Below are 27,999 nucleotides of genomic sequence, written 5' to 3' on the forward strand. Positions count from 1 at the left end.
TGAACAGATGTGCTGGGTTGACCTTGGTTAACACCAGGTGCCCACCAGGCTCCTCTCTCACTCCTTCCTCAGCAGCAAGTGATGTCCAGTCCCTTCCTGGGAAGCAGGGCTTAGCATGCAGAGCTGTTGCTCTAGAAGTGAACTCCTGGCACCAATGCCAAGCTCTTCCCACTGCAGGGAAGCTCCCAGGCAGTTCACCCCACAGGCTGCGTTGGGGTGGCTGCTCCAGCAGGTTTGGAACTCTACTGTCACTCCTGGTTCTGCCTGTGCCGAGCCAGAGCTGCCTCTGAGGCAGAGCTTCAGTGCTTCCATGCTTCCCACTCGGAGCAGAACACACTGGGCTGTCTCTCCTGGCACTAATTACAAGGTGTCCCCACTTTGGGAAAGGTCTCTGCAGTCTCTTGGTGTGATCCTGATCACACCTGCTGGAGCAGTTCCCCTCGGAGCCTGCAGAGAAGGGAATCTCTTTCTCTGGGGAATCTCTGAGAGTGTGTGTGTGTATTCTGTGGTTTATGGCTAGCTTCATTTATACCAATAACACTGGTGGGTAACTAGAGTATTGTAGGTGCCAGCAGAGACTCAACAAAATGAACAAGGGAGGGGAAATGTAGATTACAGAATGTTACAATAACTTATCTTAGACTCCATAGATAGTGCTTATCATATTTTGAAGTAGCAGTCATGGCTTGTATGCTGGCATCTAAATGGAAAGAACCCATATTCCAAAATACTGTTGTGTTGAACAACAGCTGCAATGTAGCAGTTTTCATAATAAAGTAAAAGTAATTGGTCTTTTTAAAATTATTTCTAGTTTTATCAGAGAATGGGAAAGAGTCATTCAGGAACGATGATATTTAAAACCACTGTTAAATTGCAACAGACTATAGTGATGAGAAAATATAGAGAGAGGACTTCATGTTTACAAACAACTTAGTGTTGGCTTGATCTTATTTTTTAAATTATACTGAATAATTCAAGGAGAGATAAGCAATAATATGGACAAAAGGGAAGCTATGAAAAGGTAACTTGAGAAGGGGGGAGGCACAACTAGAGATGAAGAGCATAATGAAGGATAAGGCAGAATTCAAGCACTTCATCTTCCACTGGATGCAGCCTTTCCATGCAATCATCTCTTGAAACTTCATGTAAAAAAAATTAACTGAAGCCTGTAGGAACAGAACTGCCCTTTAAAATGGGGCTATGCTGAACAGCTGAGTAAATCAATGGCAATTTTCATCTGCAGAAGATCTGAATTCAGGATTTATTTTGCCTTTTTTTGGGAGTGTAACCATGAAAAACAGATTTGGGATTGTTTTTTTCCCCTGTAACTGAATTAGCATTTTTTGTATTTTACTATTACACTTTGTTTCATATGAAGTCCCAGATTGATTTTGTGCCTTAAACCCAAAATGTAACTAGAAATGGGAAATTCTTCCTTATTATTTCTGCATTTCAAGAACAAGGTGTAGCTACTAGTATGTAGCAACTTTAATGGTGTAACATTCATTGACTGTGAATGGTGCAAAGCTGAGAACTACAAAACCCAAAGGATACATCGGCCTTTATATAAACACAGAGAGAGGCATGTATATATACATTCAATCTCTTAGAAAAAGTAGTGGTAGTGGTATCACACATGAATTTAGCTTGGCTGGATTAGGGAAGCAGACAGTCTGGGCTGGATTATTTTTGTTCCTTCTGATATATAGCTCAGTTATTAGCTGAAGAGAATCCCCGGATTAAATGTGCTTCTGACACAGATTCCACTTTACAGCCGATCTGGGCCGGGATGCGTTAGGAAATCAGTACAGACCAGCTTTGATTTGTGTATTGCTGTAACTAACAAAGAAATGAGTTAACCTGCAGGACCTTTCCAGCTGGATTGCTTCAGGGTAATTACTTTTTTCTCTTTTTTTTTCCTCTTTAATGGAAAGCCGGGTATTTCCTGTGCTGCAGCAGAAATCCTGTAACCAGCCACAGAAGATCAGCACTCTGGTGTTACAGATTCTCACTGCAATCACAGGCACAGTAGCTGCAGACAGACCCCAAGTGATGAGCACCCTATTGACTGGGAAAGTTGATGAGAATAAGAAGCTATTTAGGTGAGAGACGAGGTAGTTTTTTTATGCAAGAAAGGGGTTAAGGGGATTTGTTCTCTTCTCCCTGGTAATGAGTAGTTCTAAGGTTAGGTTTCTGCGGATTAGAAAGGAGAGGATGTCCATAGATTAGCTGGGGCAGTGAGGTTACTTGCTGTACTAACATCCAACAAATACTCTTTCCCTCTGGAAATTCTACATGAGCTGAACATGGCGTATTCTGTGGGGTTTGCAGGTAAGAAAATTTGCACTGTACTGAAACCATTGTTCTGCAAGGATGCATTTTCCCCATGTAAATGTGAAATTAGTTTCCTCTCATAGCTATAGCAAAGCTATTTAAACTTCTGATGCCTGTTTAGTTCTTGTTAGCCAAATATTAGAGGGGTGTATGAATGCGGAGTAGGAGCTTGAAAGGGAATTTTTTCCTCAGTCCTAATCTTCACAAAACTGTTCTTGTTTCTAAAAACAGGTTAGGAAACTACCTGTTCTGGTATGTTGAGAGATAAGGCAGAAAAATGTGTGACTGATACGGGACTGTAAAATCCTTTTTTGAAAAACCTAGCTGTGTACTTTTAAGTTGATTTAGTATCAATACAGTGGTTGGTTGTTTATTTAGGGGGCTTTTGGTAGTTTGATTTCTTTTCTGTAAGCCCAAGCTGTTGGCAGTAAACATCTGGAAGTAAAGCTGGCTGCCCCTCATGACTGCATCCAAGTGTTCTCTGAGTGCTGCTCTTTTGGGGAGTGATGTTTTGGCAGCTCTTAGCCCATGTAAACAAGGTACTCACCCCACCACTGCAGCTCTAAGATTGTTGGAGGGAGGCAGAATGAACCACCACTGAATAGATCTGAGTACAGAGAGTAACAGCATAAATTACCTCATGCATGCAGGGTGTGAGTCTCTGAAATCTCACAGAATGATTGGTGTGAACATAACTTTTTTTTCTGGTTTTTTTTTTTTTCAACTCTACTGCCTCTGACTTGCATGAAGAGATGCTTGGGTATAAGATAAGGATAAATGTTTTCAAAGGCTTAAGTTGTGTCAATTTATTCCATTAATATTTTGGGTTGCTGCTTTAGCTAAAACACTTTAGTGTCTCAAAAAGTATACAAAAAAAAAAGCAGGATTGTTCTTTACAGTGACTAGAAAAGAAGCTGTCAGACTTCAGTAATGACACTGGTCTAATTAGGCTTATTTAATGCAGAACAAAAAAGTTCCAAACAGGGCGTATGGTTTGAGTTGTTGAATCTTTCCCACCATTTTTTGCCTAATCAGTTTGCTGATTTAGAGTGGCAACAAAAGCTTTCGCAGAGTGTTTCCTTCCCTCAAGCTAATTTGCAGTCTTCAATATGCCAAATCATTAATTTTGGCAAATTTAAAGATAGGAGTAGTTTTCCTTGTAAAAAGAGCTCAAGTCTAACATATTAACCAAAGCAGTGTATAAGAGTAGGGGAGCGATGTTCTGGATGTCAGGTTCTCTGGTGTTGTCCCCTTCAGAGGCTTGACAAGATGCAAAATTGTCCATTTAAAGACAATTCTGAAACTTTATTAAAACAGGGCTTAGGTTCCCTTGCATCTCTAGCCTTATCAATAAGACCTTCTCGTCTGTCTGACAATTAGGGTCAAGGAATTTTATACTCTGCTGCTGAAGGAGTAGCTCAGACTTGGGATAACTGATGTTTGCAGACTTGAGGTGACTGACTCATTTTGAGTCAAATTCCGGCACACTCAGTGTGGATATCCAGTTTTTTCTCTAACAACAGGGAAAGAGAAATGTCTTCTGTTAATGAGCATTTGTAATTGCTTGCAATACACGTGAATGGGAAGGCCTTTACACTGCCTGGGAGATTAGTCAGGTAAGCCTTTTAGCAAGAATTTCCATCTAATTTATTTAGATCCCTGGATGAGGAGACCCTGAGCTCTGGCCTTGGAGTCTATGTAGATATTAGTCTTAGGAAATAAAGGTACAGTAGTAATTCTATGTTTATTTCAACTCTGACCTTTGCCTTTAAGCAAGCAATCCAGTGCTCTTTCTGCTCTTTAGAAAGAGCATCCTTGCTCTTTCTAACAAAGCAACTCTTCCTCTCTTCTGGTAGTGACTTTTTCAGCACCTGCTCCTACTGACAGCTTCTGAAACCAGGCTTCACAGTTGGATGCTGCTTTCCTTTTGTTACTAATTTATGACTGAGGTGAGCTGTGGTGGTCAGAACTTGACAGATTTTGATGTTCAAATGCTGCTTCTGTTAATGTGAGCGTAAACTCTGTTGTTTAAGGTGACAGCAATGGATGGAAAGGTTTATTCCCAGAACTCTGATAGCTGTAGCTGAGGATTTCACTCAACAAGGCAAGCAAAACCTTCAGTAGCTTTCCCAGATTTTTTGGAAATCTGAGGTTCACCTTCTAGATAAACTGTCCCCAAAATTTCCAAACGCACTCAAGTTGCTCCCACATCTGTTCTCTATGGAAGCTGTACTGATACCAGAAGCTGCAATGCTCTATAGGGCAAAATTAATCCCTTTAAAATATCCAAGGGGCAATGATATTGTTTGTGTTTTAGCAGAATCTGAAATATTTTAGGATCTCCAGAAATGTTTTTTGTTTCCAAGTGCTTTGTCTCGAGTAAGAAACAGGTTTTCGTGACAGATTTATATGTCCTGCTTTGTTAAATCCATCATTAGGCAGATCAACTAAGCTTAAAAATGGGGAAGGCAAATTCTTTAAGGAAAAGAACTGACACTATTGAAAAATATTAAATAATTGCAGCTCAAACTCCAGTTGTACTGGGGGAGGATCAAACTATATTTTTGTGAATCTTTGAAAGAAAAAAATCATAATTTAAAAGCAGTCCTCAGGTTAGAATTTCAATAAGATGTACCACTGAGTATCCTGTAGAAGTAACTTGAAATAAATTGCCCAGACTCAGTAATAAAATGTTTGAGTCATAATCTCATAATTTGTGATTTTTTTCTCCCTTAATTTCCGCTGCCTTTTGAAAGCAGTTTTATGATTTAACAGGAGAGAGGAAGTATGTTCTAAAAATAAGTATTAAATGCAGTAAAAGTGACAGTAATGCCTTCTGCTTTTGTAAGCAGATCAAGATAATACTTTTCCTGCTTGTACCTTTGCTGTTTTCTGTCTACAGAGCACTGTAGAGGAAAATGGCTGCCCTTTTACTTTATTAATCCAGCAGATAACCTACTGTGTATTTAGCAGAATTTGGTGTAATACATTCACTGTGCCATACTGGGGTTCACTATTGGCTGAGATGCTCAGATATTTGATGTTAGTTTTTTTGTTTGTAGTCTAAGTTATCTCTTGAGTGGCCAGTTGAAATATTTAGCTTTCAAAGAGTAATCTACAACAGTGCTAATCATGACAATACCTTTACACTTGTATCAAGTGAGAAGTTAAATCAGCTAGGATGTAATGAAGATTTTTAACTACTTAAGAGCTTTCATACATTGATTCTTGATGCTTTAGGGTATAAATGCAGTGTGTGGTGTTCCCTGGGGAATTTCCATACTACTTTGAGAAGAAGAGTTCAGAGAATTCTCTCAAGCAATCCTGTACTGCATTGTTTGCCATGAACAGCAGATTGAAGAACTTCTTCCAGTTTTAGTTTGAGAGAACATTATAGGCTAGTGATAGGTTGCCACAGAATTTTGAGGGAGGGAAGGAATTTGAAAGAAAATTTTAGAAAGTGCATATTTTATTTGTGGAAAGGTCATGCAACATGGATACATATTAATTAGTAAGTGGTGTCTTCCTGCATTGCTTAAAAATGTTGATTTTAAAATCTAAAGCAAAAAAATAAGGTAGTATATGCTGCTTTTTATAATTAAAGAAATCAGCCACACATCTTTAGATTAGCAAATAACTTCTTTGACTCCATCTCTAAAAGTGACAACCTATTATAAATTGCCTGAGAGAGATGATGATACCAGCAAGGTGAGAAATGGGGTTTTTTTTTTATCTGGGCTTGGGGTTTTGGGTTTTTAATTCATTGTGAGGAAATAAGAGAAAAATAATGAAATCTCTGTGGAACAAATCCTTCAAAGACTTTAAACTCTAATAGTGATAGAGACAGGGATCCCTTTCTTCAAAATTGTGTCTTTGCTCCATGAAAATTCAGTAGAAACTGCAGTCTTCAGTTTTAATATTGTGTCAAGATTAAGAGCTATTAAATGTAATGTGTCCTTGAATATGATTATTTTCCAAGCTATATGGGTATAAAAAAAGATATAAGTCTTCAGAAAAAATTATGACTTCTCATGGTGGTACACTTAAGAAGCTGGAGAGCTGGAAGATGGACCAAACAGCTTTCTGTTTTTGATGACTTAATGAAGCAAGCAAATGACAATTCTATAAAGAGGTTAAAATGCCACACTGCAGTTGAGGTTTGTCTGTCTGCATCTTGGATACTAATGGGTGGCTGAATTTACAGGTGGGACTCATATATTTAATTTATTTTTTACACCCGTGGTGCACTTTAAATACAAACTCTTGTCCAGCCCTTCCTTTGTTTTGAATTCTGCTTTCTTATCAGTGTAAAATACCTGACAGTATTGTGATATGAGGGTGCTCTTTTCCCTAGTTCATCATCTCTCTTTGTGAAACCCACGTGGTGTGAATGCAGTATTCAAAGTGAGTGGAATCTCCTTGAATAAAGGAGAAGATGGAGGTGCCAACAGTCAGCAGTAAAGATAATGGTAATTTTTGCATCTCTTTTTCAGTTTTCTTTCTCTTTTTGAAAAGTTCTATTCCTTGATCTCTGTGACTCTTCTTCCATTGAGTCATGAGAGAGATGAATGTGTCTGAAGTATTACTACTCAACAATTGGAATGATTCTTGATGTTCAGTGGTGGTATGCAGTTAACTAAAGAAAGCATCAGAGGAGAATACCTGGCATTTGTTTCTGGCTTATAAAGCCAAGGAGTTTTTTGTTGTTTCACCTCTTCTCAGTAGGAGATATGAGCTTGAACCCAGACTGTTACATGTGAGATTGCCTGCACGGCTTTCTCACAGGTCAGTTGCAAATTGCTAGCACTGACCTAACCCTGCTGGCTAATAACATGGTAAAATAGCTCTTATGCAACGGAGTTGATTGCAGGAAAAAAAGCAAGGCAGACAGGAAATGTCTGTGCATTTCTTAGAAGTGCAAATTGAGCAAAGGTGCATTTCAAAGGCCTGGGTCACTGTTTGGCCTTGGTTGGTCTTCTCTTTGTACTGAAGTGTCTTGCGCTTTTCTGTTTCTTGGGCTCAGGTGTATCTCATGTTCTGACTCTAGCGCTGCAAGAGCTCAGTTTGCTCTGTAAGAGAGATGTCAATGGTGTTGGCATGCTCTATGACCTGCTCAGATCTCGCTGGCTGCAAGCACTGCTCAAGGTAAGCTACCACACAGCTGGGAAAGCAAAAGTCACCTACAGAACCATCTCTAGGGAACAGCTACTTGATTTTGCCATATGAGGACAATAAATGCTTATTTACACTAAGTGCTGATAGTCCTGATGTCAGTTCTAACATCAGCAGTCACAGCAGACAAAACCACTTATGCTTTAAAGGAAAATAAAGTGTTCTCTTCCATCATGTCCTAGAGATTTAGGCTCTTCTACTTTACCTGTCTGTATTAAGGCCAGGGGACAGACACTGAATACATCATTGCTCAGTTGTCTTTCCTGTTCTTAAATTTCTGTATGGCTATGCATCCCACTTCTTGGCCTGTGACACTGTATTTTATTTTGCATCCCATTCATCTGATGTGTCATTGAAGATCTTATATTGTTAGATAACAGAGTTTTGACTGGTGTTTCTATCTTGAGAAGAATTTTATCTGTGAGACAAATTCTGTAAAAATTCTGCTTTTCTTTAAGAAGGATTTCTAAAGTCCTTAATTCTTAAAGAGGAGCTTTTACTGGATAAGAATGCTCATAAGGGTATTTTAAATGCAGCAATTATGCCTTCAACTAGAGGAAGGAAACAGGCTACAAATAAGAGAATTTACTATCAGGCTATTTATCTGTGTTGACAGCTTTTCTTCTAGGAAAATTCAAAACAACAGTATAACTGGCTAGCTACCTGATAGTATGGAAAGACATTGAGTTCAAGACTCAATTCCAGATGTGTCAGATATTAAGAATTGAGATTGCAGACTCTGGGGCTCTAGTTGGACTGAGAAGTTTCTAGAAATAGTGTTGTCCATTGCCTGTCATGTATGTATCTATACATCATGTGAACTGGCCAATGTCCTCATTGCCTTGTTTTGTCTGTCATGGCGTGCAACAGATTTATGAATGCCTCCAACACTATCTTGGAAAAAGACCAGCTCCTGTCACGCTGCAGGCACGTGCATTGAGTCGTGAGGTGAGATTGTATGCACAGTTTATTGCTTTACTTACCCGTGCCAAATGAATGGACTCTGCTGCAATTAAGTGTTCTGGTATTTATTCTGTGTCTCATGTCTAAGTACAGTATATAAACTTGAAACTCTCCTTATACATCTGTATAACTACTCAACAGCCCTTACTGGGTGGGGGGGGGTGGCGGGGAATGAGAAATGGGCACAGCTGTGGTTGCTGGACTACACAAATCCTGACCAGTGTAATGAACACAAATGTTAATTGTTTAATCACTGACCATGTATTTTTCTTCCCATGTAACTCTGTGGTTCAGTGTTATGGCTATAATCAAGCAGACTGACGTGAGGATATTGAAAAGCTTTTTAGATTTTTCTAATTATAATAGCTGAATTCTAAATCTTTTAATTAGTGGAAGAGCTAATGACAAAGTAGAGAAACTGAGACTAGTGATGAAATCGGTTGAGAGATGGGAGCAAAATCTGATTTAGAGCACATGGCACTGTGCCTGAACTAAATTAAGCCTGGCTGAGTGTTGTGCAGCTGTGGTCATATTGTCCAGTTCTAGAGCAAACCATATGGACATCCTCTGACTCATATAATGTGGGGGGGGGCTTTACACTGTCTCCATTCCTTTACATTCAGTGTACAGCTTTCTAAACTAAATGTCTTCTAGAATCCATCTTTGTGCTTATTTTCTTACATTTATCAGGTGGTAGAGTTACTGCATGAAGCCCCTCAGTCAGGAGAGATCAAAGAGCTGAGACGGCTACTGCGTTCTCCACACTTCAAGGCAAGTCCTGCATAAGGAAAGAAAAAGTTTGCTCATGGAGCTCTCTGCAGTGGGAATGGAAATGGATGGGCAGCTGTTCACAAGAATTGGTAAAGGAGCCAGAAGAGACATAGTTTACTAATGATGAACTAACCAGATCATGAGATCAAATGTGGACTGTGTATCTGAGGTACCTGCAGTGGGCTGCATTTTACTTAAGGCTGTGTTTGAAAGATGTTTCTTACAAAGTTTTAAATTATGGGCAGTTAATGCAAATATATAACATGAATCAAATTTTCCTTGAAATTGCAGAACCTGCATTCTTAACCTGAGAGCTCTAAATAGAAGTATTGCATCTTATGAAGGTTTTCCACAAGAAACAGAGGAACTGTTCTTAAAACTTTCATGATTTGATTTTCTTGGTGGAAAGAAAATGTCAGTATGTGCAAGGGATCTGTGTTCACAAAGGAATGCATTCAGTGATTTCTGGTTTCTGACCAGTCACGGTTTAAAGCTCTGCTATTGTATGATCTTTGCTTATGGGTTGGTTGGTTTCCTTGTTTGCATTTGTAACAGGCCTTGCTATCTGCTCATGATACTGTGGCCCAGAAAGATTTTGAGCCAACCCTTCCACCACTGCCAGACAACATACCTGAAAATGAAGAAGCTATGAGGATTGTCTGCTTAGTGAAAAACAACCAGCCTCTGGTGAGGGACTTTTCTTGTGTCTATCATTTTTTTTAACTCAGAAAGAATTAATAATGCATTGGATGCATATTGGTTTCTCCCCATGAATGTTGTGGGGATTATGTGCATTCTTGTCCAGATTTTACAGAATCACAAGAATTGTTCAGGCTGAAAAGGACCTGAGAAAGGACCTAGCCATGCACGGTGTGAGTGTAGATTGTTCAGTGCCTTGTTTGCTCAGAGTTTGAACATTTGGCAGATGTATTTTCATTATATGAGATAAAACCAAATGGGATTGAGAGTTATTTCCATGGCCAAAACAGAAAGGAAGGGAGGAGAGTTCTTTGGTAATCATTTGTACTTATAAGCAGCAAACATTGTATAGCTTAGCTAATCTGTTTTAGGAAAAGATAGCTGTAATATTGGAGATAAAAAAGATTTCCATCTGTCAGTCAGTGGGGTTATTTTAGTGTGATGGAAGTTGAAGACATTGAAGGACTTAGTACTAATACATTACAGCCCTGGAAACTGCAGGCCTGTCAGTCTCACTTCAGTGCCTGGTAAAGTTATGGAGAAGATTATTCTGGAAAGTATTGAAAACACCTGAGGGACAACCAGCACAGCTTCCTGAGGGGAAAGTCCTGTTTATCAAACCTGATTTCCTTTTATGGTAAGGTAACCCAGCTAGCTGATCAGGGGAAGCCAATTGATGTAATCCTTTTGGAATTCAGTAAAGCTTTCAATACTGTCTCTCAGAGTATCCTTCAGGACAAAATGTCCAGCACACAGCTGGATAAACACATTATGGGATGGGTGAGCAAGTGGCTTATGGGTTGGGCAAAAAGGCTTACAGTGACTGGAGTTACATCAGTCTGGGGACTTGCCACCAATGGGGTTCTGCAGGGCTTCATCCTTGGCCCTGTGCTCTTCAACAGCTTCATAAATGACCTAGGCACAGGACTGGAAAGGGTTCTGAGCAAGTTCATAGAAGATACAAAACTGGGAGTAGCTGTTGACTCCCTTGAGGGCAGAGAGGCCCTGCAGACCAACCTCAACAAAGGAGAGGGCTGGGCAATCTGAACCCTGAAGTTTCACAAGGGAAAGTGCTGGATTCTTCGCCTGGGATGGGGCAACCTTGGATGTATGGACAGACTGGGGAATGAGGTGCTAGAAAGCAGTGCCATGGAAAGAGACCTGGGGGTCTAGGTCAATGGTAAGTTGGGTATCAGTCAGCAGTGCCCTGGCAGCCAGGAGGGCCAAGCGCATCCTGCGTGGCATCGGGCGCAGCATCTCCAGCTGGGCAAGGGAGGAGATTGTCCTGCTCGGCTCTGCACTGGGGTGGCCTCAGCTTGAGTGCTGGGGGCAGTTTTGGGTGTCATGATATAGACATGAAACTATTAGAGAGTGTCCAAAGGAGGGCCAGGAAGATAGTGAAGGGCCTTGAGGAGAAGCTGTATGAGGAATGGCTGAGGTCACTTGGTCTGTTCAGCCTGGAGGAGACCTCACTGCAGTCACAAATTCCTTGTGAGGGGAAGAGGAGGGGCAGGCACTGATCTCTTCTTGCTGGTGACCAGTGACAGGACCAGAGGGAATGGCCTGAAGGTGGGTATGGGGAGATTTTTAGATTGGATATTAGAAAAAGGTTCTTCACCCAGAAGGTGGTTGGACACTGGAATGGGTAACCCAGGGGAGTGGTCCCTGACAGAAGATCCTCTGTCAGAAGCCTGACAGAGTCCAGGAAGCATTTGGACAATGCTCTCAGGCACAGGGTGTGACTCTTGGGGATGGTGCTGCGCAGGGCCAGGAGTTGAACTCAGTGATCCTTGTGGTCCCCCTCCAACTCAGCTTATTCCATGATTCTGTGGTTATTGCTATATTCATGTTGTGGTAAAAAGACTGTATCCCTCAATGCCTTTGTGTCAGCATGAAGATCAGACTTGTGATATGGAAGAAAACTTACTGGGATTCTTTGGTGATCAATGTGTTTTTTCTTTGTTCTTGTCTGCCAGGGTGCCACCATTAAACGCCATGAGATAACAGGTGACATAACGGTTGCCCGTGTGATCCATGGTGGGCTGGCAGACAGAAGTGGTATGTGGAATTTGAAACAAAGTGATACATAAAACTGATATAACTTATATCTGATATAACCTATATAACTGATATAACTTATCGTACTTCAAATATCTTATTTTAAGATAATACCTTAGCTTCTACAGTTAATCTTCCATTATAGAGCAAGATGATGTGCACATGGGACAGCACTGTAAGCAGTGATGCATTGCAGTGACTTTCATTCTGACTTCATAGATTTTCAGATGAATTTGCTGTTTTAGACTGAGTTGACGAAGAAATCCAGTTTTCATTATGTGTTCTTGACACCAATACTTGGATGTCCCAAATTGCAGCGTAGTATGAAATACAGCACATTCCCTAATGGGGAAATGGTAAACATCAATAGTTGGTGATTCTAGAAGATAATGGCCTTTAAGGAATATGTAATAATACTTTTTGGCACTACTCTGCTAAACACCTCGCTTAGCACTACTAGCTCAGCAATCTTTCAAGGAGTTTCCCTTGAAATGTTACTACTTTGTCATCCTAGAATTGAATGTGTTCCATGTCCCTTAGGAAATGTAATGTAATTAAAATATAAAACATCGGAAGTAAAATTCAGCTGTAATCATTATAAAATAGTTCCTTTTAGTATTTTCTGGCCTTTGTATAGAGAAGAAAGCCCAACTTGCAGAAAGTAGCTGATTAAGTTCCTAGTTCGACTAATACTTTAATTGAGTTAAAGAAACATGGAAAAGAAAACAGTATTGTGAAGACTTTAGAGTAAAGGACAGGGAGGAGTCCCAGGACCTCCCACTGCACCTGGAGTTTTTAGGGGTCTGATTCCTAGTGTAATGGTTTATTAATATAGGATAGGTTCATAATTTACTTTGGGAAATGGAGCAATATTAAAATGTTTATGCTAATTTTAAGGCAAGTCATCAGTAGATTGTAAAGATGTCGTATGGGGGAGTGGGAAGGATTAAGAAAGCTGAAGCATGCAAGCTCCTTGTGACCTGCAGCAGTCCCATCCAGGGGCGGTGCAGCCTGAATCCAAAATGCCTTCCTCCACACATGGTGCAGGAAAATTTTAATGCTGACTTACAAACCTGTGATATTTCTGTGTGACCCTATCCAAGATAAATCATGCTGTGATAAAACTCCTGCTGTTGTTTTCATATTTGTTTTCATGGTAGGGTTGCTGTATGCTGGAGACAAACTGGTGGAAGTAAATGGAGTTCCTGTTGAGGGACTAGAGCCTGAGCAAGTCATTAATATTCTGGTATTTAATATTTTTAAATATGTTTTCTACTTTGCACCTTAAGATTATTTGTATGCTCGCTCTTTTACACACTCTTGTACATGAGAAAGACTGAAATTTTTAACAGAAAATTCAGATTGTTTCTTTAATGTGAATGAAGTTCTCAACTCCTCGTGAAATCAGAATATATGAAAGCAGAATTAAATCTAACTTCTGTTCTGGGGAGAAATTAACTTAACTGTGATCATTTGATCTGCAGCTTCTGGCAAAAACACTAATTTATTCAGCCTTCACTGATTCATAACTTTTTCTAGAAGTGCTACTCAGAAATATTCCACAAGAAAGTAGTGGAAAGCTGCTATTCTAATAAGAGTCCATGTTACAAAATGCACTAAAGCAGAGTGAATGAGCTCGTAAGCTACACACCTTACCTTGCAAGAAAAGGGCAATGTAATGCCTGTTGTCAAAATTCTCATGAAGAAATCTGTTGAGATGTCCCTGTTTTGTCATTTTGCACACAATTTCCCAGGGTTCTTGACTGCTAAGTGCCAGCCAGTGAGGTATTTCTATGTGTAATCATACCGAGTCTATGTGCCATTGCCATGGTTGTACCATTTCTAGGTGTAAGAAATACAAACTCCATTGGAATGCTTAATTACTAAATTATGTTCCTCCCCCTTGTTATATAACCCATCTAACCAGATTCTGCTGCTAATTTAAATAAGATTTCAGTAGAAAAGTTTGGTATGAATCAATGCTGAAATTACATATACTTACAGTGAAACATAGGTTGCATTAAATTAAAAAATATTTAGCAAAACTGAATTTTCTTTTGGAAAAAATCCAGTATTGTCACATTGACTCTGTCTACCTGAATTCTATCTGTAACACAAACATTGCAGTATCCTCAAAGCCATGCTGTGTCTTGCCGATGATTGATTACTTGTGTTGAATACCAACCATATTTTAATTATTTTCTAATCATTTAGGCCCTGTCTCAGGGGACAATTATGTTCAAATTAATTCCAGTTTCTGATCGGCCTGTCAGCAACCAAACAACAGTAAGAAACATTCTTTTTCTTTTCCCAGAGTAGTAGCAGTAGTGCCCAGTTGTGTGATACAAAGACATGGTGTTGCCTGGAAGTTTATTGCAATCCCTAAAGTGATACCTGGCCTTAATGGCTGCCTCTCAGCTGACATCAATATGTTGTTGCTGAAGAACTGAAGAGAGTAAGTAGAAATGTAACTGTGTAATAAAGGCACTTTCAGAGTGATCTACAAGTTGAAGGTCAGTTCTTTTCATAATGTATGAGATAAATAGGGGTTTTTTCCTCATTTAATGAACAGAGAGGGTTTAAGGCTTGATCTGGTTTTTAAAACTTGACTTCATCATTGGACTGAAGTTGCAGCAATATCTGGCCCTGTGGCTGTAAAGCATGTGTTGTATCCATTCTAGACTGGGCTTCCGCTCACTCCTGTGTATTTTCTTTACTAGCTGTATGTGCGAGCAATGGCAGATTACTGGCCCTTGCAGGATCCTGCCATACCCTGTGCTGATGCTGGTTTGCCTTTTAAGAGGGGTGAAATACTCCAGATTGTGGATCAGAATGATGCTCTCTGGTGGCAGGCCAGGAAAGTTTCAGATCTCAGTGCCTGTGCTGGACTCATACCCTCAAATCATCTTCTTAAAAGGTAAAAAAATCATAATTTTCCTGATTTCTGGTTAAAAAATCAGCTAGTTATTCAAAATTTCCCTAAGTTTTGTAGCAGTATGATTCAGCATGACATCTGACAAACATCTTTCCTCTTTCTGATCTCTGACTTCTTGCTATTTTTCCCTTAAGAGCACCAGTGTGAGAAGAAGTTTTTGAAAGCACCTGTATAATCTCAAATTGCCAGTTAGGAAATTTGCAGCACTTATCCAGTCCCCATGCTGGCTCCTAAGACATCTGGTGGACCGTAGCAGCTGAAATTGAGGGCCCTGACTACTAAATGACCATCATCTATGATGAAAAAAAAAAAGCAAGGGGAAGAGAGGGATACTCAAAGCATAGTATATTTTAAAAGATGTTCTGTGATGCATGAGTGACCTCTTCAGCTTTGGTCAAAACTGAGTAGACCAGATTAGAGGAACAGAGAAAAAAAACTAAACACTCAAGAAAGAACAAGGGTCTCTTGCCTATTATTTTCTGCATAAATAGACCATTATTTTTACCCTACATGCATTGAGAACCAGAGTTCTTACACTGCTGTAGCAAATTTTCAATCTGATCCTTTAACCACATGTACTGTGATACCTTCAGGATAATGTAAGGCCATGCAATAGCACATGTTAAACTTCACTTTGTAATAAATATAAACCTACCTGCAGTCTGTATAATGCAAGGTGAAATCAAACTGTGTTGTGACTCAGGCTGCAAGAGGCTCTGTGCAGTAATGGAGGCAGTAGTACTACTACCCCTACCAGTAGCACACTCTTCTACTTCCAGGAGTCTGTACCACAGTATGGCTTATCTTCCTGTACTTTTATATACATTCTCAGTACTTCTGGGCTGCTGATTTGGAAATTTGAATACTTCTGATAGCACATTGGTTGTATTTCAGGTCTTTGCAGTAGGCTAAAACATTGGTAATGTTTCAGTTCTTGCTGTCTTCTCGCAGTTCAGTACTGATCAATCTTACATGTAAGCAGTGAATCTGACTAGAGCATAATCTGCTTGTGGACTGTTTTGTTTCTTTAACTGTGATAAATTTATTTCTATGTAGGAAGCAGCGAGAATTCTGGTGGTGTCAGCCCTTCCAGCCCCACCTCTGTCTCAAATCATCAATGTGTGAGTGAAAAGTTACTTGAGCAATACAGCAGGAAAGAAAGATCTCGTCTCTGTTTCAGGGATACTGAAATAAAAGCTTATGTAATTCAGCTTAGTTCAAAGACATTGTTTCTGGAGCCATATTGTAACCTTCAACTGTGTTAACTATCCCCTGAAAAAACAATACATACTGATACTTGTGCCTGGAGTACTGATGGCGGAGATGGTTGTCTCCAGGACCATAAGAGAAGTGTGAATTCAACTTCTTCCAAAGTCTCTACGTTCTAGGACCTCACTAGGCCAGCCAGCTCTCTCTAGGAGAATTGGCTGTAAGTCTTGAGGTGACGATTGTACTGGCCTGGGTTTCTGGGGACACAGATACCAGCTCTGACACTGAGAAGTGCCATGTTTGGAATGTTTCTTTGCCATCAAAGCTATTGAGAAAATAATAGAAATTATTTTCTTGAGGTCTAAGATAAGCTATGCTGCCCTTGAATTTATTATGGTAACAATCCAGAAATATTATCTTCTGCCAACTATAATTTCCTGTAAATATGCAATTATTCCCAGAAAAAGAATGTTCTTCCAGTTTCTTCTGTCCCCATTTCCTTCTATGGTTCTTTGTGCAAGTATAAAATTTTTCTCTCATGATAAATCCCAGGGGGCATGTGTTTCATTCCTTAGGATTCTTGCACTGATTGCATTGCTTGCTAGAGCTGAGGCTCTCTTTCACCATAATTTTATTGCATTTTAACTGCTTCAATGGATATGCTGTGAGCAGTAAGCACTGTGGAAGAAGGTAGGAAATCACATCTGGACAGCATTGCATTTCTGTACCTGGAACCAATAAGACACATGGTTTTACAGGCTTTTTTAAAAGTTGTCAGAAATTAGGCATTTTGATAAATACATGCAGAAGAAGCCCAAGTTCTTGGCATTTTGTGTGCTTAACATAATTGAAATCCAGCCTTTTTCACCTTTTTTCACCTAGTAGATGCATACATTGTCTTAAAGTGGAAACCTTAGCTGTGCATTATCTGTCAGGGAAGTGACAGTTTGGATGGATTCTTTGAGGAAAGAAAGACAAAATTTCCTCTTTCTCTTTTCTTCTCGTTCTTTCTCTCCTAGAGCAGGTCCGAGAGAGTATTTCTTTAAAGGATACATATGGGCAGAATGTGATTGACAGATACTTTGACAAGTATCCTGTAACTGGAAAGTAGCTCCTGCTGGGCCTATCTGGAAGGGTGTGCAAGAACAAAACACAAACAGAGTTGTATTGTGAGTCCATGAGATTGCCCAAGCTCATGTGATCACATTTCTGGGACATAAATTGATGTAGTCTGGGGATTGAGAAAGAGCTGAATTGATCTCTTCCTTTTCTTCCTTGTAAAAGTAATAATCAAAATAAAAAGCAAAATACTTTCCTTGAGTGTAGCATGTTTGAAAGACATTTAAAAGCTGTAAGAAAGAAAATTGTATTCCCTCATGGTAATACTTAATAAAGAGATATCTACCAGATAAACAGATTGACAGGCATGTTAAACCTTTCATTATTTCAAGAGGAGAATTCAAGTTAGATGCATTTGTCTCTCTGCCTTCAGAGCACTCACTTAAGAGTTTTTGCTCACTGTAATACAAAGAACATCACTAAATTGGAATTAACAGTTAAAATTCTTAAAGATGTCTAAAGATGATTTGAGCTTCAGGTATCTTGTTTCTGATGTCTGGTTCAGTCTTGTAAGATCTGTAAGGGTGTTTTTCCTCTCCAGTGTTTTTCTGATTCAGATGAATTTTTTTCCCTTGTGTTAATCTGTAGAGGATGACATGCAGATTGACGAAAAGTGTGTGGAAACAGGTAACTGAATTCACTTGAGATTACTTTATTTGCTTCAAGGCAGTAGCTACTTTAAAGCCTCATTTCCTAGATAAAACCACTCATTGTCTTAGTGAACTTAATGGTAGAAAATTCTATTTTTCATACCCTGGAAACCTCATCTCATATTAGTGTACTAAAATGAGCTGTTTGCAGTTCCAGTGTACAGTGCTTATAGTCGAGTGTTTTGACCAGCACAAAAATATTTGCTTGAATGAGATGCAACTGCTTTGATTCAGGTGTTGGATGTGGCTGTAAAGTTATCATGCTTTTTTGCCTATTCATATTAATTGCCACAGATTTTTGTGGTCTTGGAGAACCCACACAATTCCTTGTCAAGAAATCCCTGATCTTGGGAGAACAAGGAGCAAGAATAGGTTTTTACTTGTGAACACTGACTGTAAAGATTGGTAGCTTGAGTTGCTCCTTAAAGCAGTGCAGTTCATTCTTCCTTCTCCAAGGTAATTGAGAAGCTCTCGTGGAGGGATGTGATCCTGTAGGACTGTGTGAAAAGAGATGAAGCAGTTAATTCAAGTATGGTGAGCTGTATTTTGCCACCTCAGGGTAGAGGCAGCTGGGGAAAGTATATGTGAGACAGACCGACAGAAGCTGGAAAACTGATATCTGATTCTGATATTCATTAGAAGGAAAAGAATTAAATTTTGAATTTATTTTAATATCTTTGCTATCTGGATTACTAAACAAGATGAAGAAACATTTGAGTCCGGTAAGTTTCTCTGACCTAACTCTAAGTTCCTTGCTATTGTTCTGCTGCGAGAAGGGTGTCCAGAGACAAGCATCTTAGAAACAAGCAGGTGGCAAAAACCAAAATGCCACTTCAGCTTCAGAAGGCATTCTGGCTTGAAAAGGCATTATGTAAAATCCTGTTGCTTTAAGTCTTCCTCTTGTTCTCTGCTTACCTTAGTAGTAAGGTTTCTGTCCTCTTATCCCACGAGTGTGAATGTTTCTTCTCGTGCATCAGTAGCAGATCTATTTATCCAACCCTCGTCAGTGGTACCCGTGCAAGCTGTGACAGCAGGGGCTGCACTGATGTCAGTGGATAATAGGATTACCTTCGGTAATATGGAGGCCTGAATCCCCAGTGCCTGTGGGAGTTGATGTGGTAAAGAGGAAAGCTGCTTCTGGATTCCTGATTGTGGGCATGGCTGACATACAGGAAAGAAAAATGCTTATAAAGTTAATTATTTATGTATAAAAAATACAATCAATAAGTACTCTTTTTTGACCAAGTTGACATGGGAGTTTTTGGTTGTTTGTTTGGGTTTTTTTTTTCATTTAGGAAGCAGCTGCTTATTTACAGCATGTTGAGAGTTCTGCAAAACTTAAGTCTTCTAAAATAAATAATTTCTTCCTGAAAATAAAACTACTGCTAAACTTCTCATTTGAAGTATTTGGTAATCTTGTGGAGAAGTGTCATTTTACCTGAGATTTGCTCTTCTCCACAAGGTCTCTACTTGCCAGTTCTTCTTTCTTCACCTTCTTCTCTTACCAGAAGCGTTTGTTCTCTTCTACCTCTCAAGCAATGCCCAAGGCTTTTAAGGCATAACCAGCAGGTCTGCAGGGCAGTCTTCTGTTTTCAGGCTAGAATGTTTCTCATAGCTGCACTTGGGGATTACTGTTGCAAATCCTGCTCAGTGCTGAGTCAGCTGTCTGCTGTATCCACACAGTCAGAAGAATAAAGTTGCAAATATTTGCTATCCTACATTCCATTTTAACCAGTAGTTGCAGATTTTGCACTACCATACTGAAATAGATGCTGCAGTTCTTGCATTCTTTGGGAACTAAGAATTCATGCTCAAAGAAGCATTTTTTAGATTTAATGTTTGTAGTACCTGTTTTCTACATTCCCTAAATGCGTTGGACAATGCTGGTTGGATTTTTTGTTAGAACTGTCTTCTCAAAACTAATTGTTTTATATCTGTCTTTATCTGTATCTGCAGAGGAGCTTAAAGAAGGTAACACTAACATTTTTCTCCCTGTCTCCTGTGGCAGTAATATAATAGAATTTATCTGTGTTTATGCTTTAGGAGGAACTACCACTCTTCTTGCAATACCCAGTAGCTGAATTGCTTGTTCCCTGTAGGATTCTACATTGCACTCCATACCACAGAAGACAGGGTAGATGAAGCAGAAATATTTAAACATGATTGAATGATGACTCAAGAGACTTGAAGATAGATAGGCATGTATCAGCTGAACATTACTCTGAACATTGCCCTGAATGAGCAGTTTTGTGCCCAGGAGTTCTTCCCATAGTCATTAACTAGTTGTTAGTACATATAGAAATGCAGGCATAAAACTGTATTGTAAAGGTACAAGTAATGAAGAGTGTATAAATGTGTAAGGGCAATTAAGATGCATCTAATTTTGTTTCAATACTTCCATGCTTACGAGATAACTGTAAATCAAAGAATGCTAAAAGTATGTCAAAGCTTTGCAAATGAAAATAATGTTTTTCCTTGGAACAAATACTGCTTTTAAAGACGTGCCTATATCTTCTGTATCTCATTCTTGCTTTAACAAGGCCTAAATAAAGGGAATGCACAGCTTGGATAGCTACATGTGTGGTTAGGGGAAAATAAGGAGTACTTTTTGAAAGGAAAGCTGAACACTGGCACCATTCTTTTCCTTGGTGATTTGTTTTCAAGTCATCTTTTGCAAATAGTTTCTATACTTTCTGAGCATTGGTTTATTGGAAAATTGGTATATTTGAGCCTTATATGAGATATTTAATTTTTAAAAAATATAGAGTTTTAGAAGTCTCACCTGAATAGTGAAGCCTCCATGATGAACAGCATGAGAATGAGGACAAAATTGGAGGAAAGAGGTTAGGCTCACATGTTGGAGCAGATATCACTGATATAATGAAGAAAAAGAAGTAATAAAATCAAGTCTTCATTTTGCCTGAAATATCTGAGCAGACACAAGTTGCATTTTCCAAACATGCTATGGGGCAGAAAGTGAGTTACAAAGTTTTTGTTTATAATTTTGAGCTTCTAATTTTGACTTGTTACTATTGTTTTAACTAAAGACTTCTTGTAAGACAGATTTCACTTGAAAAGCTTAAATCATGTGGAGGTTTTTTCCACTAATTTCAATTTCAAAACATTGTCTGGCATGTAGATATCTTGGGAATGAAACAAATAGAATTTTAAGTTTCAGATTTCTTTTAGGAAGTACCAAGACATTCTATGTTTATTTTTTCTTACAATAAGCCTTTTGAATTGGTCATTGGTCATGTGAAATATTTTGGTATTATAGAGTATCATGCTTTTAAAATTATATTAAGCATCATACTTCCACATATTTACCGAAACTCCTTTTCTCCTTGGGATCAGCAATAATTGTTTGCCATCTAGCTTTTAAGTTACTCTTTTCTTTTTTATTTCATGAATATTTGTTCTTTGTATTCTAGAAGAGGAAGAATTTGGTGAATTTGGTCAACGAGTCTTTATTGGTATGCAGTGACTAAAGATAAGTAAAATGTTTGGGGCTTGATCTAGCTTAAGTGCTTGAATGAAGTTCAATAAAAAGCTTTGTTCTCTATATCACCTAAAGACTTACTAAATGGAATACAGCTTACTCTGTTTTCCAAACATCAGGAAGTCTCTTTCTTCCTAAAAATGCTCAATCTCTCCATTTAAATTTTTCTTCCTGTTAGGTTTCTACAGAGACTTGGCCACTGCTATTTAAACTTGACTTCATGATTAATTTTGCCCAAAACTAATATCTGTCATCCACTAAGAATAATCATAGGGCTTTCATTAGAAAAGTACACCTAAATGTGAAGTTTTCAGAGTTGGATGGTCAAGTGGAGAAACAAACCTACCTCTATGTTTATTAAACCATAGTAACTTTTAAAATACATGTTCTGGAGGCTGGAGCAAATGTTCCAGACTTGCCTCATGAGAGTGAACCACCTACACTATCAAAAAAAGTTGACCTGTTCCCTAGGGATGCCTCAGGTAGTCAGAAACTTCTCCTCCAGCTTGTTTGTGGGATCTTTCAGAAGTCTTTAATTCCAGGCTAATTTTCAGGTGACTTTCAATGGGATTTTACCTACTCTGTAGCTGTCATTTAATGCTCAGAGATTCTACCAAGCTGTCATATCAAGTGCAGCAATGAAATTCACTAACCTTCACCTTGCAAAAACCTCAGAAAAGGTAGTATGTTGTGTGGCTTAGAAAGAGGCTCTCTGGGCTAAAGAACTAGTTGCCTGCACGTGGGGTGCATTTTCCAGTAGCATGCCTTTGCCCCATCCAGCTGGATTCCGCAGAAGCATGCGGCTGTGTCGCAGGAAGGCCCGGCTCAACCAGCAGTCCTGCTACTCCCGCTGCCCCAGCAGCTGCTACAGCGCCCTGGCAGCTCCCTACGAAGAGGTGGTCAGGTACCAGCGGCACCCAACAGACCGGCACAGACTGATTATCCTTGTGGGTAAGAGCTTAACCGCCTTCGACGGCAAATTTCAGCAGGGCTTTCCTGCTGCTGATGGCAGTGCTGACTGTGTCAGCAGCTCTCAAAGCAACACTTCAAGAATTATTGTAATTTGACCCCATTATTTAGGTTAAAGTTTAATGCAGGTATCATCTTCTTTGCTTGAGATAGTGAGGGTTAAAAAACAGTAATAATGAAGTCCTTAGAAGAAGCTGGTTATGAATGCTGGTTGACAATGGATTTTATTAGGGAAGTGGTTCCGTTTTATATTCAGCTGGGACTGAAAATGATGAGAAAACATTGGTAACTTAATAGTAAAATTCTTTACATGGAGGCATTTCTACAGCCAGTGTTAAATGCATAGATTGACAATAACAAGAAGAATATTTAACTCCAGACTAGAACAATCTCAATCATGGACAGTATGGAGAGATGCCTTTAATAATGCTTGTTATAGGACATACTTCATTGAGTGGGCTGCAGGCTCTCAAGGAGACTTTAATTGTAGTGACTGAAGGGAAGATGCTGTTTTGCACTGTTCTCTGGTCCTGATAAAGCAAACTGAGTAAAGGCAAATCCACTGTCCTTTCTAAGTCTGGAAGTATTTGATACATTTTTTCTTTTAAAATAGTATTGCTGTGTTGCCTGCTGGGTATGGCTATATTGCTGGGGAGTGATTTGTCAGTAATATTAGCTGCTCTTCCAACTTTCCAGGTCCTGCAGGAGTTGGTGTGAATGAGCTACGGCGAAGGCTAATCATAAGTAACCCACGAGAGTTTCAAAGTGCCACACCTCGTATGTAATGCTTCTCCTCTTTCCTGCCCTACCCCAATTCAAATATGAATAGGAAATGCCAAGTATCTTCCTCTTGCCTTTGTGTCTTTGCTCTATGGCTGTTTCTTCAGCTCTACTGAAAGCCAGTACTATTTGCTTTCAAAAAGGTTAGTTTAAAATACTATCTATCTCATTTTGGCAAATCAGACAAAGGTATGTTCAAGTTCCAGCTTCTGAAATTATTAAAAGCTTTATGGAGATGAAAAGTTATCTGCATGATTTGGTTTAATTTTGGTGTTTGCTTTTCCTAGATCTTAAAAAAAAAGAACGTTTCTTGGAGATATTTCAAGTTCTTAGGGTTTAAGTGCTCAGGTATGAGAATGAAGACAACAGAAGTTGGTGCTTAATAGGCTTTGCAGCTTTCCTTATTAGCCTTCTAGTCTCAGATGAGACTTATGCAGCTTAACTTGTGACGTAACAACTGAAATTATTTCTACCTGTGCTTATTTGGTTCTTGTAATTTAGACAACCAAACTGGAAATTACGTATCTGAAGCTAGCTGAAAATTCAGGACTTAGTGCTTAAGGTCCTAGATAAGGGGAAGGTGCAAGTGTGGAAAACTTGTGAGATTTTTCTGAATGAACTTGAAAAAAAAATTGTCTCTGAAGAGTAAAGAGTTGTGCAACCAGTTCCTGATTGCTTTCAATCACAACTATTTGGATTAAACTACTCTTCCATTCCAAGAAATACAGTTGTGCTTTGATAACTTTCACTGACTTTTCACTGGCAAACCAGTACAGTATATGGGGCTTTTGCTCTGGATTAACAAATGGAAATAACTCATATTATTATTTATGAAAATACTGATTGATAGTTCTTCATGAAGTTCTCATTTTCACTTATAAAGTTACAATAATTTAGTTGCAGCTGGATTTTTCTTGTGTGTGTTATATCATCCTTTAGACACCACTCGTGTTCAGAAAAGTTATGAAATGAATGGTCGTGAATATCACTACATATCGAAGGAAACTTTTGAAAACATGGTGTACAGTCACAGGTGAGTAGGAGAGATGAATTACATTTTTATTACCTAAAATGCAACATGATCCAAGAAAGTACAGTTTTGTAGTTAGGTCCCAAGTCTGGGCTCCTCCACTTTTACTGTGTATGTGTGGTGTAAATTTGTGTCAAACTGCTTGAGACTGTTTCTTCAGACTCTGTGCAGTTGCAAATAGCTCCTCCACAATTAATCTCAGAATCCTTCTAAAAGCAAGTGGGCTCTCTAGTCCTGAGCTCATTAGATGTGCTTGTAAGTTATGAGTATAACTCTCCTGGAAACCAGACCTGTTTTTGAAAATTTAGCAGTAAATCATACCTGTTCCTGACCTACAACTCCATTGCAGGATCTCTGCAGTGATGACACATGAGTAGTTGAACTGTAAGGGCTAAATATTCAAAAGTGTCTGCTCCTTTCTATGCATCAATATCTCTCTAAGACAGACCAGCTCAGCACTTCAGAAGCGACACTCACTGAACTGTGCTGAGTGCTTTGAAATCTTCAAACTTAAGAAGTTATTTGTAGTATGTAATTGACAAGTAAAATCACAACCTCTAAACACAGAATTCATAAAATCATGATGAGTAAAAAATGCATGATTTGAAGATGAATTGTAATGGTTTTTGTGCCTAGTGTAGCAGGGAAGAGCAAGGGTGAACAGTATTCTGTAGGCTTTATATGATCATTCAGTCCCGATCACTGGATTGTATTTGAAGATTTCTCTTTTAAATGGAATCTTTTTGAAACTCAAATGCTCTTTCCTTCTTTCTCACCACTGCTGCAGAATGCTGGAATATGGGGAGTACAAAGGGTACCTGTATGGTACCAGTATTGATGCAGTGCGAACAGTCCTTGAGGCAGGGAAGATCTGTGTAATAGATTTAGAACCACAGGTGAGTGGTAAAGGGGCAGGGAATCTTCTGGAAGGAAAAATAATTTTCTCTACATTCTTGAGCCATTGGAACAGTGTTAGTTGCTTTGTCTTGTTTTTCACTTTACCTCATCGTGCTTATTAATAATAGATTATTCTTTTCATGTGTCTTAGGGGGTGGTGGTGGTACTACAGTGACAAGTATGTTGAGACAATGAATTTTTTACCAAGCCAGCAGCTGCATTATCAGTTTGGATGGTATGGAAATGAGTTTTCATACTTAAAGTAAGGACTAGTCTTTCACATGGACACCTGTTGCATGGGATTTCTTCCTCCTACAAGCCCTAGTGTTGAGAGTTCTGTCCTTCTATTAGCAATCTCAGAACACCCTTTGGCAAAAGCAGCAACACCTAAAGTAATCAAGCAAAAGCTGAAAATTTTAGTGTGTCTTTGTGCCTGCATTTCTCTCCAGAAGTTACAGCTCCTAGTAACCTGCTTCTTCGCTTAGATGCTATTCATTTTTATTTTCCTTCTATTTTTGCATTGAATTTGCTGATGAAGATAAGGCTAATAAAAGCCTGAGCTTGTAAATATCTAAGATACTTACAGCTGTGTCTAGCTAAACCTTGCTAACCTTCTCTGAATTGCTTGCATATTTACTACTTAGGAGCTGATTGGGCTATGCTGTTTAAACATCTCCTCTAACTGAATGTAAAGAGCGACACCATAACTCTAATTCTTGGATATTTCCCTCTAATTATGCAGAGCCAATGTGTCTGAGCCTTAGGCTGGCAGTGGCTTGTGCTGCTTAAAATAGAAATTAAGTTACAAGATTTGTGGGGTACTACTCAAAACTGAAACTGCTGTAAGAGGTAGATGAGGTCACACCTTAGTCTTCACATCTAAAACCGTCCTTTGGGTTTCTTCTGTTACATTTTTAAGCAAAGGGGAAAAAGAGGGGTGTTGTGGCATGGGGTGTGTAATCTTGCCACTTGGACAGATGTGCCACTATGGTTTTTTTTAGGGTGTGGGTTTAAAGGACAAGTTTGGGAAAGAGTATTAAGTAAGACCAGTGAAGCAGCAGAACTACTGCTGTGTTGCATACTTTATTTTAAATCTGGTGATTTGACCAAGTTTACATGCTACCATTTTTTTTAGTTTTTCTTTTTTTTTTTCATTCCTTCCAGTGCTCTGCAGTAATTTAAAAATACTTATTAGCATTAGGAAATGTTACACAGTAAAGGAGTTCTGAAAGCAAGATACTTTCTTCCAGCATGAAACAATAATGAGGTACTTGCTCCAAAAGTAGCTCCCTTACAGTCAAAAAAGAACAGATTTCAAATTAATCTTTTATGTGGTTGATTGTAGAGATCTGTTAGTGACACTGTTCTGTCATTCACTGGTATTGAAAGCATTTCCTAATGATGCTACCAAGCAGTATTAAGTAATTGTGTGCTACAGTTGCTTAACAATGTCTGCTCCAGGGATTCTTAGCGAGATCTTTTTCAAGTAAGCGTTCCTGAAAAAAGTGTCTCCTAGGTCTGGGAATCACAGTATGTTGTAAACAACTGGTTTTTTATGGGAGTAAAACTGGGATGAATGCACTTGAAATACTTTATTTTACTCTTCATTTGTAGGGTATACAAATAGCCCGGACCCATGAGTTAAAGCCCTACATTATATTCATCAAGCCACCCAGCATAGGCTGCATGAGGCAGACTCGTAAAAATGCCAGGATCATTACAGATTATTACGTGAACATGAAGTTCAAGGTAAGATTTGGGAATAAAAGAGATTGAGTTTATTAATCTGAGATCCTGTTACTAGAACATAATGCATTCTACTATGCTCCACTGTTAACTCTTATAAAAACATAACTGTGTCTTTGGGATCAAATCTAATTATTATCTTTTTTCTGTGGATTTTGTTGGGATTTCTTTTCCCCTTCCAAACTGGCTTTGAAACATAAGATTGTAATTTGTAACCTAGGGGGCTGAGGCACTTTAGCTTCGAAATGTCTTAAAGGAGAAGCTATTTTGCATATTTTTGTTTTATTTAGCTGTCTTGTGTCAATATTTGAGTCAACACATATATTTGTGTTGACATTCCCCAGCACGGACACTGGGGAAATAAACTAAAATTTGGAATAAGAACACAAGCAGTAGTAGATTTACCTTCCAGTCCCCTAACATTCTCTGCCAGCACTTATCATTAAGAGTAACTGTTTTAGGGCAAATGGAGCATCCTCAGACACAAGGTACTTCCTTGGGAAGCATATGGCAGGCAGCTCAGTTTTTGAGACCTGGAACTGACTGTAGCAGAGGCGCTTTATTATAGCAAACTGTAAATGAAATAAAGCAGATTGACATTATCTAGTTACCTATTGTTTATGTGGCCCGAGGTGTTTTGGAGATATGTGCAGGTATGTTTCTCTACACAACACTGAAGTCTTGTGGATTTACTCTGTCTCACAGGAAGAAGATTTACAGGAGATGGAAGAATCGGCTAAGAAAATGGAAGCTCAGTTTGGTCAGTTCTTTGATCACGTGATTGTGAACGACAATTTACAAGAAGCATCTGCACAGCTGCTGTCTGCAGTACATCGTGCACAGGATGAGCCCCAGTGGGTCCCAGCAGTATGGATATGCTCCGACAATCAGCCCTAATTCTAAGCAGCAGGCAGCTTCAGAAAGATTACAGCTTATGTTTTACTTCAAGAATAATCCTAATGTCAGGATTGCAAGAATTTATCTTTGTATGTGAGGGATTTGGAAGAGGATTAGGAAAGAAGCTCCAACGGAAGATATAATCATACTATGTTCTGTGTAGTTCTTGAGCTTTTTATGTTACACCTGCATCCACTTTTGTACAAAAAAAAGGGTAAATGCTGTGAGTACTCAATTACAAGAATAAAGAAAAATCTATTTTGTTGCACGT

General features: G+C 39.0%; 1 protein-coding gene across 13 annotated transcripts; it reads left to right on the forward strand.

The window, feature by feature from the left end:
• The first annotated feature begins 44 nt into the window (after positions 1 to 44).
• MPP4 (membrane palmitoylated protein 4) lies at positions 45 to 27,999 on the forward strand. Of its 13 annotated transcripts, none has more exons than XM_038142054.1 (22): positions 45 to 1,892; positions 6,689 to 6,803; positions 7,358 to 7,479; positions 8,377 to 8,454; positions 9,160 to 9,240; positions 9,796 to 9,927; positions 11,916 to 11,997; positions 13,158 to 13,243; positions 14,212 to 14,283; positions 14,718 to 14,914; positions 15,989 to 16,053; positions 16,814 to 16,831; positions 17,849 to 17,887; positions 18,612 to 18,632; positions 19,867 to 19,881; positions 21,342 to 21,383; positions 22,190 to 22,360; positions 23,075 to 23,155; positions 24,098 to 24,191; positions 24,976 to 25,084; positions 26,700 to 26,834; positions 27,537 to 27,999. In XM_038142054.1, exons 2-22 carry the CDS (start codon positions 6,770 to 6,772, stop codon positions 27,726 to 27,728), a joined length of 1,866 nt encoding a protein of 621 aa, XP_037997982.1. In that variant the 5' UTR covers positions 45 to 1,892; positions 6,689 to 6,769; the 3' UTR covers positions 27,729 to 27,999. The 13 variants fall into 13 exon arrangements, 11 of the variants coding, with proteins under 11 accessions (XP_037997982.1, XP_037997988.1, XP_037997990.1 ...); XM_038142060.1 differs by having other exon boundaries at positions 7,382 to 7,479; XR_005257525.1 differs by lacking the exons at positions 45 to 1,892; positions 27,537 to 27,999 and adding exons at positions 1,899 to 2,331; positions 25,237 to 25,347.

This window comes from Motacilla alba, chromosome 7, assembly GCF_015832195.1.
Source record: "Motacilla alba alba isolate MOTALB_02 chromosome 7, Motacilla_alba_V1.0_pri, whole genome shotgun sequence".
Classification (NCBI taxonomy): domain Eukaryota; kingdom Metazoa; phylum Chordata; class Aves; order Passeriformes; family Motacillidae; genus Motacilla; species Motacilla alba.